We start from the raw sequence: 13,115 nt of genomic DNA, 5'->3' as shown, positions 1-13,115 counted from the left end.
GTTTAATTATACATTATATTTTTGTTTTTTAAAATAAATTGATCACTAAAAACAAAAAATTACAATATCTCTTCCCTACTTCATATCCAGTTAATTAAGTGCATTAATTACATATAAAAACTATAGCTATTGGTAATATTTTAACATCTAATATCTTCTCACAATACACCTCTGCTCAAATATTTTTAAAATAATCACAAACACATCCATAACCATAAATACCAAATAAATATATAATTTTTATAAACGTAAACATCGAATCAATTTAAACATAGAAACATGAACTTAAACAACCAATATGTTACTAGCAGTTTATGTAAAGTTGATTCATCTGATTTATGTAAACGAGATCTCTTTGTCGAATGAAAACAATTTGTGGAACGAGATCGCTTTACTTATTCAAATTTCCACAGTGGTTACATGGCACAGAACTTCTCCCCCCCTCTCAAATGTAACGGTCCGCCCAGTCTCGAGGTGAACCAGATAAGAGACATTACGTGACTTGTAGACAAACAGCCAATCGTACCACTGTGTAACACTGCCATAATAGGGAAAGTCCAGCGGAAGAGAAGCAACCGCAGTCCAAACGTTACTCGCACTCTCGTACTTCATCACCCATTTTTTATACAATGCATACAACTGCCCAGAGCAAACAGAAGGCACAAACGAACTTGAACGTCCTCCAAAACTCCACATATTTTCCAACCTTGTCCACCTTCCCTCGCTCGGATCGAAAACTTCTGAACTTCTCTCGTTGGCTCCGTTCCATCCGCCTAATACCATGAATTTTCCGTCCCTGCAAACACCCGCACAACTGATGCGTGGTACGCTCATGGGAGGAATAACTTCCCACTTATCCTCCTTCACGTCATAAGCTTCTACTGTGGCCAATTGGTTGCCATGCTCGTCGATCCCGCCGGCAAAGTAGATACGGAAGAACAGGCGGCATACGCAAATAAGTAGCGGAGATTGGGAATGTCAGCTCCGCGGCTCCATTTGGCGGACACAAAATCATAAATGTAAATACTCTTCATTTGTCTGTGATTGGATGGATGCACTCCACCTATGAGAACCAGTTTTCTATTCACAGAAACACACTTACAGGAAATTGGAATTCTATCACAGTGGGGGATACTGATCGGTAAACTTTCCGAAGTGCCCTCCGCAGGGTCATACAATGTTATCTCATCAAGATCAGGATTATGAAAACATAAAAGCTGATTGCTCTTTCCAGAGAGTTTTCTATCAGAATAAAAGTTAGGATCCCTCAACATACCTTTCCACCTTCGACACACAGCTTTGAGATTCCTGTGCGAGGTGTAGGGAACTCTTAGCAAGCATTGTCGAACAAGATCATTTGGAAGATCAGTAATTACCGCCATCACTACAGAGATGTACAGTTTTTTTACTGGATCGGTATCTCAATATTTGAACATATCTCAATAGAAAGCTGAAGTCTGAGTTACTTATATAATGAATCTATTTCACTTTACTATTTTGATTAAATTTGATTAGGGTGTTTTTTGGTTTTATTTTTCACAATCCAAGGTATTGATCCATGGTATTTATATGGAATATGAACAGTTTTGGGTCTAGTTTTTAGAATTCAAGGTATTGATCCATGGTATTCATATGAAATATCATAAGTTTAAAATAGGAAAGGATCAAGTCAAATTCAGAATTAAGATTAATCTACATTGATTCAAGTTCCCGCTCTAAATATGCTATATTTTGATTCAAGTTCCCGCTCTAAATATGCTACATTTTGATTCAAGTTCCCGCTCTAAATATGCTATATTTTGATTCAAGTTCCCGCTCTAAATATGCTATATTCAACATGAATAGGGATCAATACCATGAGTAAGTTTCATTTTTATCAGAATATTTTCATTTCTTTATTTTGTTATTTTTTTTGACAACTTTAAAAGATTTATAATAAATTATATTTTTATTTTTATTTTTTCAAGTAATTTAACTCAACTCAAAATGTTAAACATTACTACCGTACTCCTTGGTATGTGACCAAATAAATTTTTAATTTCTAATTATATATTTTACATTAAATTATTTTATTTATTTATTTTTAGTATGATTAATTCCTAATTAGTTGAAGTAATTTGGGTGACCCATGATCAAACCTTGTGCGTATTGCTATAACACTTTGGCATAATGTGGGAGGTCAAAGTAGTGGCTACCACTATAACATAAAGAGTATATCCAACATCCTCTAAGCCAAATAGACCATGAATTTATGACTTAAACCTTCTTAAGCCAAATACACTAGGAATTTATGGCATAATGAGATATTTGGTACACTAAGTATACTAAGAATTTATGACTTAGGAGGAGCCTCCATAAGCCAAATATAGTAGGAGTTCAACAAGAAAATCTTGATTTAATTTTCCCTTGAATTAAATTAGGTGGAAATTGTAATTCCACATCACAAGACTACTTACAATAATTATCTAAGTTAATTTCACTTAGTTAGCTCGGTTATTTTCACTTAGGTGCAAATTGTAATTCCACATCACAAGACAACTTGCAATAGTTATCTAAGTTAATTTCACTTAGTTGGCTTGAGGGTCTAACTTGAGCCATCTCAAGTAGATCCTCAATTTTAGGAGACTATGTTGAGTTTAATTTGAGTTGTAAGTGTGAGTTACTTATATAAGGAATCCACTTTACTTTGTTATTTTTATTAAAAAAAATTGGTACGGTTTTTCTGGGTCTATTTTTTAGAATATAAGGTATTGATCCATGGTATTCATATGGAATATCGTCAGTTTTGTTTTGGGCTTATTTTTTATAATCGAAGGTATTGATCTGTTAAACACACATGGGCAACAAGAGAAATATGAAAGTTAAAACATACGAGTACCATTTTTATTAACAAATGATTTACATTGATAGTACATGTGGTGACAGTTGGGTTTCACATCCCAAGGTCTCTTGGACTCCTTTTGTCCATTCGACTTCCACACTAACCCATTGAGGATTAGGTGTCCAACATTCCCCCCCTTAATCTGAAGGGTTATGTATGAGTCCAAGAAGAGAGCTGAAATAAAAAATGTGCAAAAATGCATGGTAGCACTAGGCTGAATGTGCTCTTCTGAAATGATGGTATAAAGGGTGGTGGTTTAAGGATGACCACCAACACTGGAACGCTTAGTGCAGTTCCCGGAACTCTTCCAAAATTGGCAAGAAGCTGAAGTCTTCTGCTAGAGGAAGTGCTCCTATTGTTTTGAAGAGGAAAACCTTCAACCAATAAAGGGAGGTCTCACCTCGCATAAAAGGGAGAACTTCAACCTAAAAAGGGAAGTCTCAACCTGTGATGGTTTAAGGATGAACAACAACTCTGGAATGCTTAATGCAATTCCTGGAACTCTTCCAAAATTGGCAAGAAACTGGAGACTTCTGCTAGAGGAAGTGTTCTCAATTTTGTTCCTGGAATTGTTCTGAAACTAGCAAGAAGCTGAAGTCTTCTGCTAGAGGAAGTGTCCCAGATTACCAATTGAAGGCATGTTCAGGGGAATCTTTGTTTCTGGCTACAAATCTAAAACTAGTGTGGCAGGTTGTGGCTCAGGCTTGCTTGATGTGGCTTTGAAGCTTGTAGATGACCATCATTTCCCCCCCTGTCAAATACAAGGTGAGATGATGGAGAAAACTCAACTACAAGACTGTTCAATACTCTGGAGCATGTTCTCACATGCGTTTGGAATATCTTCTTGGCTGTTGATGCCCATTGCCAAGAAGCGATCCATCAAAGATGAATCTTTGTTCTTGCAGGATGTTTGTTTCTAAAGCATCTGTGTGAAGAATGGGTGGTTTTATGACAGTTCTTACATGGATGAAGATCAAAACAATGATCTTTCAAATGGCCAACTCGGTCATAGTGTTGGTATTTCACACTTTGTTGTTGTTGTCGTTGCTGTGGAAGAGGGGTAGAATCTGGAATGGCTGAAGGTGAACTATCATGAAGAGCAGGTGAACTGTCGTGAATGAATATAGCACTCTAAAACTGAATGGGCTTTGAGTAGTCTGGAATATGAAAGGACAAATCCCTGTCATATACAAGACCAATTCTGTGTTTGTTGTGGACAAGTTGTTCCCAAGGTCTGATGATGGGCTTGGGAAGTGCAGACTGAGTTTCTGGATCTGCATGTACAATTGCTGCTTTATTGGGCACTGGATCTGAATGAACTTTAACAATATTGTCTTGCTATTTATGGGAATCGGTTTCAATCTTCTGAACAGAAACAGGTTCAGAATGATGACTCCACTGTTGTAATTCTTCCTGCTGTAGCTTTGTCTCAAGCTGCAAAAACTCAATATTCTCTTGTACATTATGCAAACAGTTTCTAATGTCAACAAGAGAGGCTTTGCTTATTCTTGCTGTACCATGATCAGAGGAATGTATCAAAGTTTTTAAGAACTCCAATACTTCACTAATTATTGCTATTTTATTCATTGTCAAAATTTCACTTGAAACGGATCACAACTTATAGAGAAAAATCAACACTCACTCGAAATATGTCAATACAATTGGATTTTACAACAGATTGCACTTGTCTTCAAAATATTGCACTTGTCTTTAAAAATAGTGATGGCTCTCGATTTCAGTTGTGTTTGGTAATATAAGCATCATATTCCAACACATTTGAAATAACATAAAGTAGTCAACGCCATATAAGGAGCATGAATCGACAAGAAAAATGACCAACGCATAAGATGCTTTCATATCATATAATACCACACATTCATACCTTATATGCCCATCGCATGGTATATTATTGATCCACTATATATACACATGCTTTTCAAGAAGAAAGTATAGCATACCAAGACTTAGTCGTTGTAAGCTACAGGAATTTTCAACGTTGCATATATATAAGCGACAACCAAATATATTCAATGCCACAGTTCATAGTTTTTTGAGTTCAATGATCAACACTTCGATCCTCAACAACAAATATCATTTTCCTTCCCCGACGTAGATGTTGATATGTGATGAAAGTATTAGCAAATACCAAACATAATGTTCTTATACCCAACCAACAGAATAACCAAAAAATTCCTCATTATACTGAAAATAAATCATTTTGAGGAGCATAGAATATTCTGATTTCCATGGTCAGAGCACCTATATTCAGAAAATAGCCAAAACCTTCCCTGACATCAATTGCAGTCCACTCACCAGTCGATGGTCGAAACCAATAAGAAACCAAACCATGACCTTCTCCATCACTACCACTCACAAAAAAATCGATCGCGCCACAATGCAACACACGTCATATAGAGAATATCTTGCAGAAGTAGTAAAGCCACCGTTTATTAACGCACATGATACCACAATGCAGGATTGAACACAGTCAACCAATGCTCACACCATTCGCTATTAATATTTCTTGGTGTTAAGGATTCAGTGGGAATTTTTTGGATCCGTCGAAATGCTTCTTCTTTTGACCAAGAGCTACTAACGAATACCCATCATCCTTGTACGAATCACGAACATATTTTCTCTTAGCCTGATTAGAGTTTCCACGCTCACCGCACCAGAAGGAGGCAGCGTATACACTAGAGGAAAGTCAAAGATTAAAATCCTGTGAAAATCCCTCAGTTGCAGCAACCGGGGCATCGCGGATGACGACAGAGATAAATAAGGATGGCGCGCATTTGAAGAGAGCCTCTCTCTGTTGGGTCCCTATAATACTAGTGATTACCCCATTACTATTGTAGTTATACCCCCTATTTATATTGTTGTGCCCCTATTACCCCCATATTGTTATTTCTGTGCCCCATAGAATCCCTCTATTGTTATTTTTGTGGCTTTATATTATTATTGTTAGGTCGGCTGGATTATATTGTGACTCCTTAGACTCCTATATATAGAAAGGAGGTTTTGTCATTTGTATCATCCAAGAATTGTTAATTTATGTAATGTAAAGGAGGTTGCCCCCTCGAAGAGGCTGAATTCTAAGGCGTGGATTTATCTTTCCTATCTTTTCTTGAGCTGGTTTCATAACATTTGGTATCAGAGCTTTGGATTCTAGGGTTTCGCTGCTCCAAACAGGTCATCGTGGCATTTTCGCTATAACTTTTTTCTGTGACGTTTCAGAAGTCGCAAAAAAAACCCATTTGAGAAAAATTGGTGCTGAACCTTGGGTCCGAATTTCAGAGCTTTTCGCGCGATATTTTCGGATATATGATCTGAGGAAGTTGGCCTTTTTGCAGACTCCTGAATTACATTCAAAACAGGTGACCTGGGGAAAATCGTCATAACTCTCTCTCTGATGATCGGATTGAAATTTCGTAAAAAGGTACAGAAACAGGACGGACTGTAGTTTCTTGTATGTGTGTTTCAGATCCAAAGGTTGAAACAGTGACTCGTGGCACGTCGTACAAGTTCGCTCTACTGAACCAGTCTAAAAGCAAGTCACTGTGGGAGATTTCACATAACTCTTCCTTGGAGAATCCAATTTGGCTCAGACTTGTGGCATTGGAAAGAGGACGCAGAAGGCTACTGCAGGTAGCAATTTCAGAATTGGATGATCCGAAATTACAGAGATACATCAGATTCAATATCAGGCTTCTATAAAGTGAAAAAAGGTGTGTAGTTTTTTTTTTTAATTTTTGTGTAAGCTTGGTTTAACGGAATTCAAAGGGCATAGTAAAACATTATTATCGGTAACTGATGCCCCGAGGAAAGAAAATGCAAACACCTAGTAAGGAACCTGAAAGCTCTAGCATGACTCATGAAGAAGAGGAAGAAATGCTACATGATATATCAAAATTACAAGAACAAGTGCAACAAATGTCACGCTCACAAAAGCTAACAAAAGCTAAGATAAGTGGCGTGGAATCTAAGGTAAATGGCGTGGAATCTAAGATAAAGGGCATGGAAGCTAATATGGATGGCATGGAAGCTAAGGTGAATGGCATGGACGCTAAAATTGATGGCATGGATGAATTGAAGAAGTTGCTACAAGAAAGGGTCACTAATGGTGAAAAGGTAGTAAAGGAAACTCATGATGAGAATAAAAGAAATGTTAATCATGATTCCATAGACTCTAATGTTGGATCGAAGACTCACCATGTTCCAAAAATCGATATGAGGAAGTTTGATGGCAAGGATCCCGCCACATGGATATTACAGATGGAGCAATTCTTCGATCTCAATAATGTGCAAAACACACAAAAGGTACGTATGGCAACTTTATATTTGGAACCAAATCAGTTTGTATGGTATCAATGGCTTTGTTCTCGTAAACAATTTATCACTTGGGCAATTTTTACGGAAGAATTGATAGCACATTATGAGGATACAAAAAGCAACACTTTTTTTAGCCAATTGATAAGTCTCAAACAAAAGGGTTCAATAATGGAGCACATTGAGGAGTTCCAAAAATTGAACATAAGGGTAAAAGATATTCCAGAGGAGCATAGGATTGATGTGTTCATAGGGTCTTTAAAGGATAATATCCAACATGATGTGTGCCTTTGGGAACCTGATTCATTAGAGAAGGCATTCAGGTTAGCAAGAAAAATGGAAAGCAAAATTATGGCAACTAGGAAGCATACCACTCACAACTATAAAGACGGAAGTGTTGTTGCCCATAGTCTTCCACAACCTACAAGGTTGACACCACAACAATTGGAAGAAAAAAGAGCAAAAGGGCTTTGTTACAATTGTGATAGCAAATACACAAAAGGTCATAAGTGTGCTGAGAAGAAATTATTCTACATAGATTGTGAAGAGGAAGAAGAAAAGGAGCAAGAAAGGTCAAAAGAAGAAGATATATTCCAGGAACAAAGCCTAGATGAAGAACAAATAAATCCGACCATATCTTGTAATGCATTGGCGGGAATTACCACTCCTCAAACCATCAAGATAGAAGGACAAATCAAGAAGAAAAAGGTAATAGTGTTGATTGATTCAGGAAGCACCCACAATTTTATTCATTGTAGGGTAGCAAAAGAATTGAATTGCTTCCTATATCCAGCACCAGAGTGTCAAGTGATGATTGCAAATGGAGGAACAATAAATTGTTCTGGAAAGTGCCATAATATCAAGCTATCCATGGGAGAATATGTATTGACTAGCCCAATGCTTTCCATTCCAATGGGAGGTGCTGATGTTGTACTAGGAGTCCAATGGCTACAATCCTTGGGTACAATAGCTTTTAATTTTCAAGAACTTTTCATGAAATTTTCTATGGAAGGAAAGGAAGTTGAATTAAGGGGTATTGCAGGGAAACCAGGAAAGATAATCAGCTCTAATGGCATGACAAAGCTTCTAAAAAAGGAGCAAAGAGGTGTAATTGCACAATTATGTTCGCTAGATGTTTCCACATTGGAATCATCTATTTCTCCAGATCTCCAAAAAGTCCTGGACAATCATTCCAAGGTATTTGAGACTCCCAAAGGTCTCCCACCTATGCGTGATCATGATCATGCTATTCATCTGATTCCAGGAAGTGTTCCTCCAAACATCAGGCCGTACAGATATCCCTATGTCCAAAAAAGTGAAATTGAACGTATGGTTGCAGAAATGCTAGAGGCTGGTATAATTCAACCGAGTCAAAGTTCTTTCTCAGCTCCAGTAGTATTGGTGCACAAGAAGGATGGATCATGGCGCATGTGTCCAGATTATAGGGAGCTCAACAAGCTCACTATTAAAGATAAGTTCCCCATTCCTGTTATTGATGAATTACTGGATGAATTGCATGGATCAATTTACTTCACCAAGTTGGATCTTCGTTCGGGATATCATCAAATCAGAATGAAGATTGAAGACATTCCGAAAACAGCATTTAGAACTCATGAGGGTCATTATGAATTTTTGGTCATGCCTTTTGGCCTTACCAATGCACCTTCAACATTTCAAGGTTTGATGAATTCAATTTTCAAACCATTCCTTAGAAAATTTGTGTTAGTATTTTTTGATGATATACTAATCTACAACAAGTCTTGGAAGGATCATGTTGAACATGTTGACAGGGTGCTACAACTATTGGAGGAGAAACAATTATATGCAAAAAGATCCAAATGTTTCTTTGGAGTCCAGGAGGTGGAATATTTGGGTCATATTGTATCTCATGAAGGAGTTAAGGTAGACCCTAGCAAAATTAAAGCCATTAAGGAATGGAAAATCCCCACATCCATAAAGCATCTGCGAGGATTTCTTGGGTTGACAGGGTATTATCGCAAGTTTGTTAAGAATTATGGGAGAATAGCAGCACCTCTAACAACATTATTGAAGAAAGATTCATTTTCATGGACTTCGGAAGCAACAAAGGCCTTTGAACATCTTAAAGAGGCAATGTGCCAAGCACCGGTCTTAGCTACACCGGACTTCACAAAAACCTTTATTGTGGAATGTGATGCTTCAGGAAATGGAATTGGTGCTGTTCTAATGCAAGATGAAAGACCCATTGCTTTTGAAAGTCGTCCAATCAAGGGAAAGTTTTTAAACAAAGCTATTTATGAGAAGGAAATGTTGGCAATACTCCATGCACTTAAGAAATGGCGACCCTACCTAATGGGAAGACACTTCAAGGTAAAAACGGATCATGATAGCCTTAAATACTTTTTAGAACAAAGATTATCCTCTGAAGAGCAACAAAAGTGGGTCACAAAGATGTTGGGTTATGACTTTGAAATCATCTACAAAAAAGGGAAGCAAAATGTGGTGGCAGATGCACTCTCAAGAAAGGATGAGGATGTGGAAGCATTGTTGTGTGCCATTTCTATTATCCAACCAGATTGGATAAACGAAGCAAGGGAGGAATGGAAGAATGACGAAGAAGTGTGGGCACTTATTCGAAAGCTACAACAAGATTCCAGTACTTCTGATACATTTAGCTGGCAAAATGATTCGTTATGGTACAAAGATCGCTTATACCTCTGTAAGAATTCCCAGCTAAAACAAAAGATTCTTATGGAATTGCACACTTCTCCCTTAGGAGGGCACTCAGGATTTTTAAAAACTTACCACAGGGTTAAGAAGGAATTTTTTTGGGATGGCCTTAAATCAGATATTCAAAAGTTTGTGGCGGAATGTTTGGTTTGCCAACAAAATAAAGTTGAAACAATTAAGACACCAGGTCTATTACAACCTTTATCCATTCCAAGCCAACGTTGGGAGGAGGTTTCAATGGATTTTATCACAGGTTTACCCAAGTCTGAGGGAAAGAGTGTCATCATGGTGGTAGTTGACAGACTTACCAAGTATGCACACTTTTGTGCATTATCACATCCATTTAAAGCCAGTACAGTTTCTACTGCATTTATGGAAACAATTCAAAAGCTACATGGAAACCCAAAGATTATTGTAAGTGACAGAGATCCCATTTTCACTGGAAATTTTTGGACAGAATTATTTTCTTGTCTTGGTACTCAGTTAGCTCATAGCTCATCTTATCATCCTCAATCTGATGGGAAAACTGAGATAGTAAACAAATGTTTGGAAGGATATCTTCGTTGCTTTGTATCTGATAAACAGACACAATGGGTCAAATGGTTGCCTCTGGCTGAATGGTGGTATAACACTTCCTTCCATACAGCAACAAAAATGACCCCATTTATGGCACTTTATGGGTATCAACCACCATCCATCACATCATATTTAAGAGAAAATTCTAAGGTTCAGGCAGTGGAACATCACATCGAACATCAACAACAAGTCCTCCAACTCTTAAAGGATAACCTCGTGTTGGCACAAAATAGAATGAAACAACAGGCAGATCAACATCGCAGTGAAAGAAGTTTTGATGTAGGTGATTGGGTATTCCTACGGCTACAACCATATAAGCAAATGTCCCTAAAGCAAGCTAAGAAGGATAATAAATTATCACCAAAGTATTATGGTCCGTACAAGGTGTTGCAAAAGATTGGTACTATGGCATACAAATTGGAGCTTCCTGCAGCTTCTCGATTGCACCCAGTTTTCCATGTTTCATGTTTAAAGAAGGTTATAGGTGACAAGCTCCCAATTCAAACAATATTGCCAGAACTTGACGAGGAAGGAAAAATTATATTGGAACCTGAAGCAGTCACAGAAACAAGAACTCGACAGCTACGAAATCGATCAATTTCAGAGTATCTTATCAAGTGGAAGAACTTATCCGCTGAAGATTCCACATGGGAGGATGAGAATTTTATGCAGAAGTATCCAGAACTACTCAAGCGTTGAGGACAACACTTTTTTGAAGGAGAGGGGCATGTTGGGTCCCTATAATACTAGTGATTACCCCATTACTATTGTAGTTATACCCCCTATTTATATTTTTGTGCCCCATAGAATCCCTCTATTGTTATTTTTGTGGCTTTATATTATTATTGTTAGGTCGGCTAGATTATATTGTGACTCCTTAGACTCCTATATATAGAAAGGAGGTTTTGTCATTTGTATCATCCAAGAATTGTTCATTTATGTAATGTAAAGGAGGTTGCCCCCTCGAAGAGGCTGAATTCTAAGGCGTGGATTTATCTTTTCTATCTTTTCTTGAGCTGGTTTCATAACACTCTCATTGTCAGATCGTGGAGTCACACTGTTCTGCCTGTTCAGCAGTCTAGGAGACGTGTTCCTCTTTCTAATTTGACAAATCAGGCCTCCGCCCAATCTAGAGTGGCACCCAGTGGTACAAGAGACTCAGAAATTGAAAAGGGCACTGCAAAATCGTCTATTCCAGACAACAATACTTTATCTCTAGCAGAAAAGATTTCAACTACAACTTCAGTTAGTACAACTTCAATTACTACAGAAGCTCTAGTCACAGACAGTAGCGCTTCAGATATTGCTTCCTTGGAGAAGAAAACCTTGCAGAACCTGTACATCTCAAAGCATCATTCAAAGCCATTGGAAGTCCACCTCTTTGAAGAAAGGATTCCAGTCGCAGCAGGGGTGCAAGGATCTAAGATTGTTGAAATTGACGCAGATAACAGAGATCCTCAGATGTGCGTATTCTATGCCTCTGATATCTATGACCATTTTCACAAAATTGAGAAGAAGAGAAGGCCATCAACGGACTACATGGATGTAGTTCAGCAAGACATAAGTACTAGCATGCAGGAATATTGATAGACTGACTTGTTGAGGTTGCAGAGGAATACAAACTTGTTCCAAAGACCCTATTTTTTACTGTGTCCTATATAGACATATATCTTTCTCGTAATGTTACAATGAGACAAAGATGCTGGACTCAAATGAACGACGCCTTATAATCTCTCGAATGTAATTTCGGTCTAATTCCAAGTTCTCATTTTCGAGATGGGTTCGAAGAGTTTCACTGTCTATCTGATCAAACAATTCATTGGCCGCATCTTCGTGGAGGTCTAGTGCATCTAAATTATACAGTAGCCTGAGCAATGTCTGCGATCGCATCGCAACAGTGATGATAACGTTCACGAGTTGAGTTTCAGACCCGACTCGTCTATCCGCAGTGAAATCTGCCAGATCCTTTCTCTGCCTGGGCTAATCATAAACAACTGCAATGGCGTTGCTTACAAGCAAAATCTGCCCTGGAATTACACGTTCGGTGGCATAAAGTCCCAGGCCATGGCCTACGAAATCGGTGACCTCGGGAATGGAGGCGCCAATCCGGAGCAGGTATAATGCACCAAAGAGAGAATATATGACAGAGAGTGGCAGGTAAAGAATGGCACAAATAGCGCTGAGTGAAGGAGCGTTTCTCTGCGCATCAATGAAATAGGAGCAGATATGGACTAGAAGGTGTTATGATTTTAGTTTAAAAATAACCAGGAACAGCAAGGTGGCTCTCCAGCTTCCCGTTGATGAAGCTGAGTGAGAGGATGACAAATGGATTGAGTTTTGGTGCGTATGACTAGTTTGGAGAGAGCAGCGTTGTTATACTATACAACGCCAAAGGTGGTTCAATCACACTGTCTACACTGTTTGACACACAAGTCAGATATTGAATCACCACTTAGTACAACGCAACTAATAAAATGCAGTTTTTCACTAAAACAGCGAAGACGACCCCAGAAAAAGATTCAATAACAAATTTTCAAATTGCAAGAGATTATGCGTGGCAGGACAGATTGTTGTCAAAGGACAGACTGCAGAGAAGATAGAAGAAGGGAGTTACAAGGGCAGG

General features: G+C 38.1%; 2 protein-coding genes across 2 annotated transcripts; one reads left to right on the top strand and one right to left on the bottom strand.

Annotated features, from left to right (window-relative positions):
• Positions 1–399: 399 nt before the first annotated feature.
• Positions 400–1,382, bottom strand: LOC149242859 (F-box/kelch-repeat protein At2g44130-like). The gene is made up of 2 exons (XM_089371047.1): positions 883–1,382; positions 400–796 (listed from the first exon to the last, which is right to left on the bottom strand). Exons 1-2 carry the CDS (start codon positions 1,380–1,382, stop codon positions 400–402), a joined length of 897 nt encoding a protein of 298 aa, XP_089227173.1.
• A 455-nt stretch (positions 1,383–1,837) lies between these two features.
• LOC149242858 (cyclin-A1-1-like) lies at positions 1,838–12,079 on the top strand. The gene is made up of 2 exons (XM_089371046.1): positions 1,838–1,860; positions 11,536–12,079. Exons 1-2 carry the CDS (start codon positions 1,838–1,840, stop codon positions 12,077–12,079), a joined length of 567 nt encoding a protein of 188 aa, XP_089227172.1.
• Positions 12,080–13,115: the final 1,036 nt, after the last annotated feature.

The sequence above is a fragment of the Pinus tabuliformis genome, chromosome 8 (genome assembly GCF_031772625.1).
Source record: "Pinus tabuliformis cultivar Carrire ecotype Pingquan chromosome 8, CPIR1, whole genome shotgun sequence".
Classification (NCBI taxonomy): Eukaryota; Viridiplantae; Streptophyta; class Pinopsida; order Pinales; family Pinaceae; genus Pinus; species Pinus tabuliformis.
This window is presented reverse-complemented; position numbering and strand designations above follow the sequence as displayed.

Bases quoted from the DNA above. Each gene is read 5' to 3' on its own strand.
- LOC149242859 (XM_089371047.1), bottom strand. From the start codon at position 1,382: ATGGCGGTAATTACTGATCTTCCAAATGATCTTGTTCGACAATGCTTG. The intron at 797-882 runs GTAGAAGCTTAT...GGGTGTTTGCAG, and splicing joins ATGGCAACCAATTGGCCACA to GGACGGAAAATTCATGGTAT.
- LOC149242858 (XM_089371046.1), top strand. From the start codon at position 1,838: ATGAATAGGGATCAATACCATGA. The intron at 1,861-11,535 runs GTAAGTTTCATT...TCTCATTGTCAG, and splicing joins AATAGGGATCAATACCATGA to ATCGTGGAGTCACACTGTTC.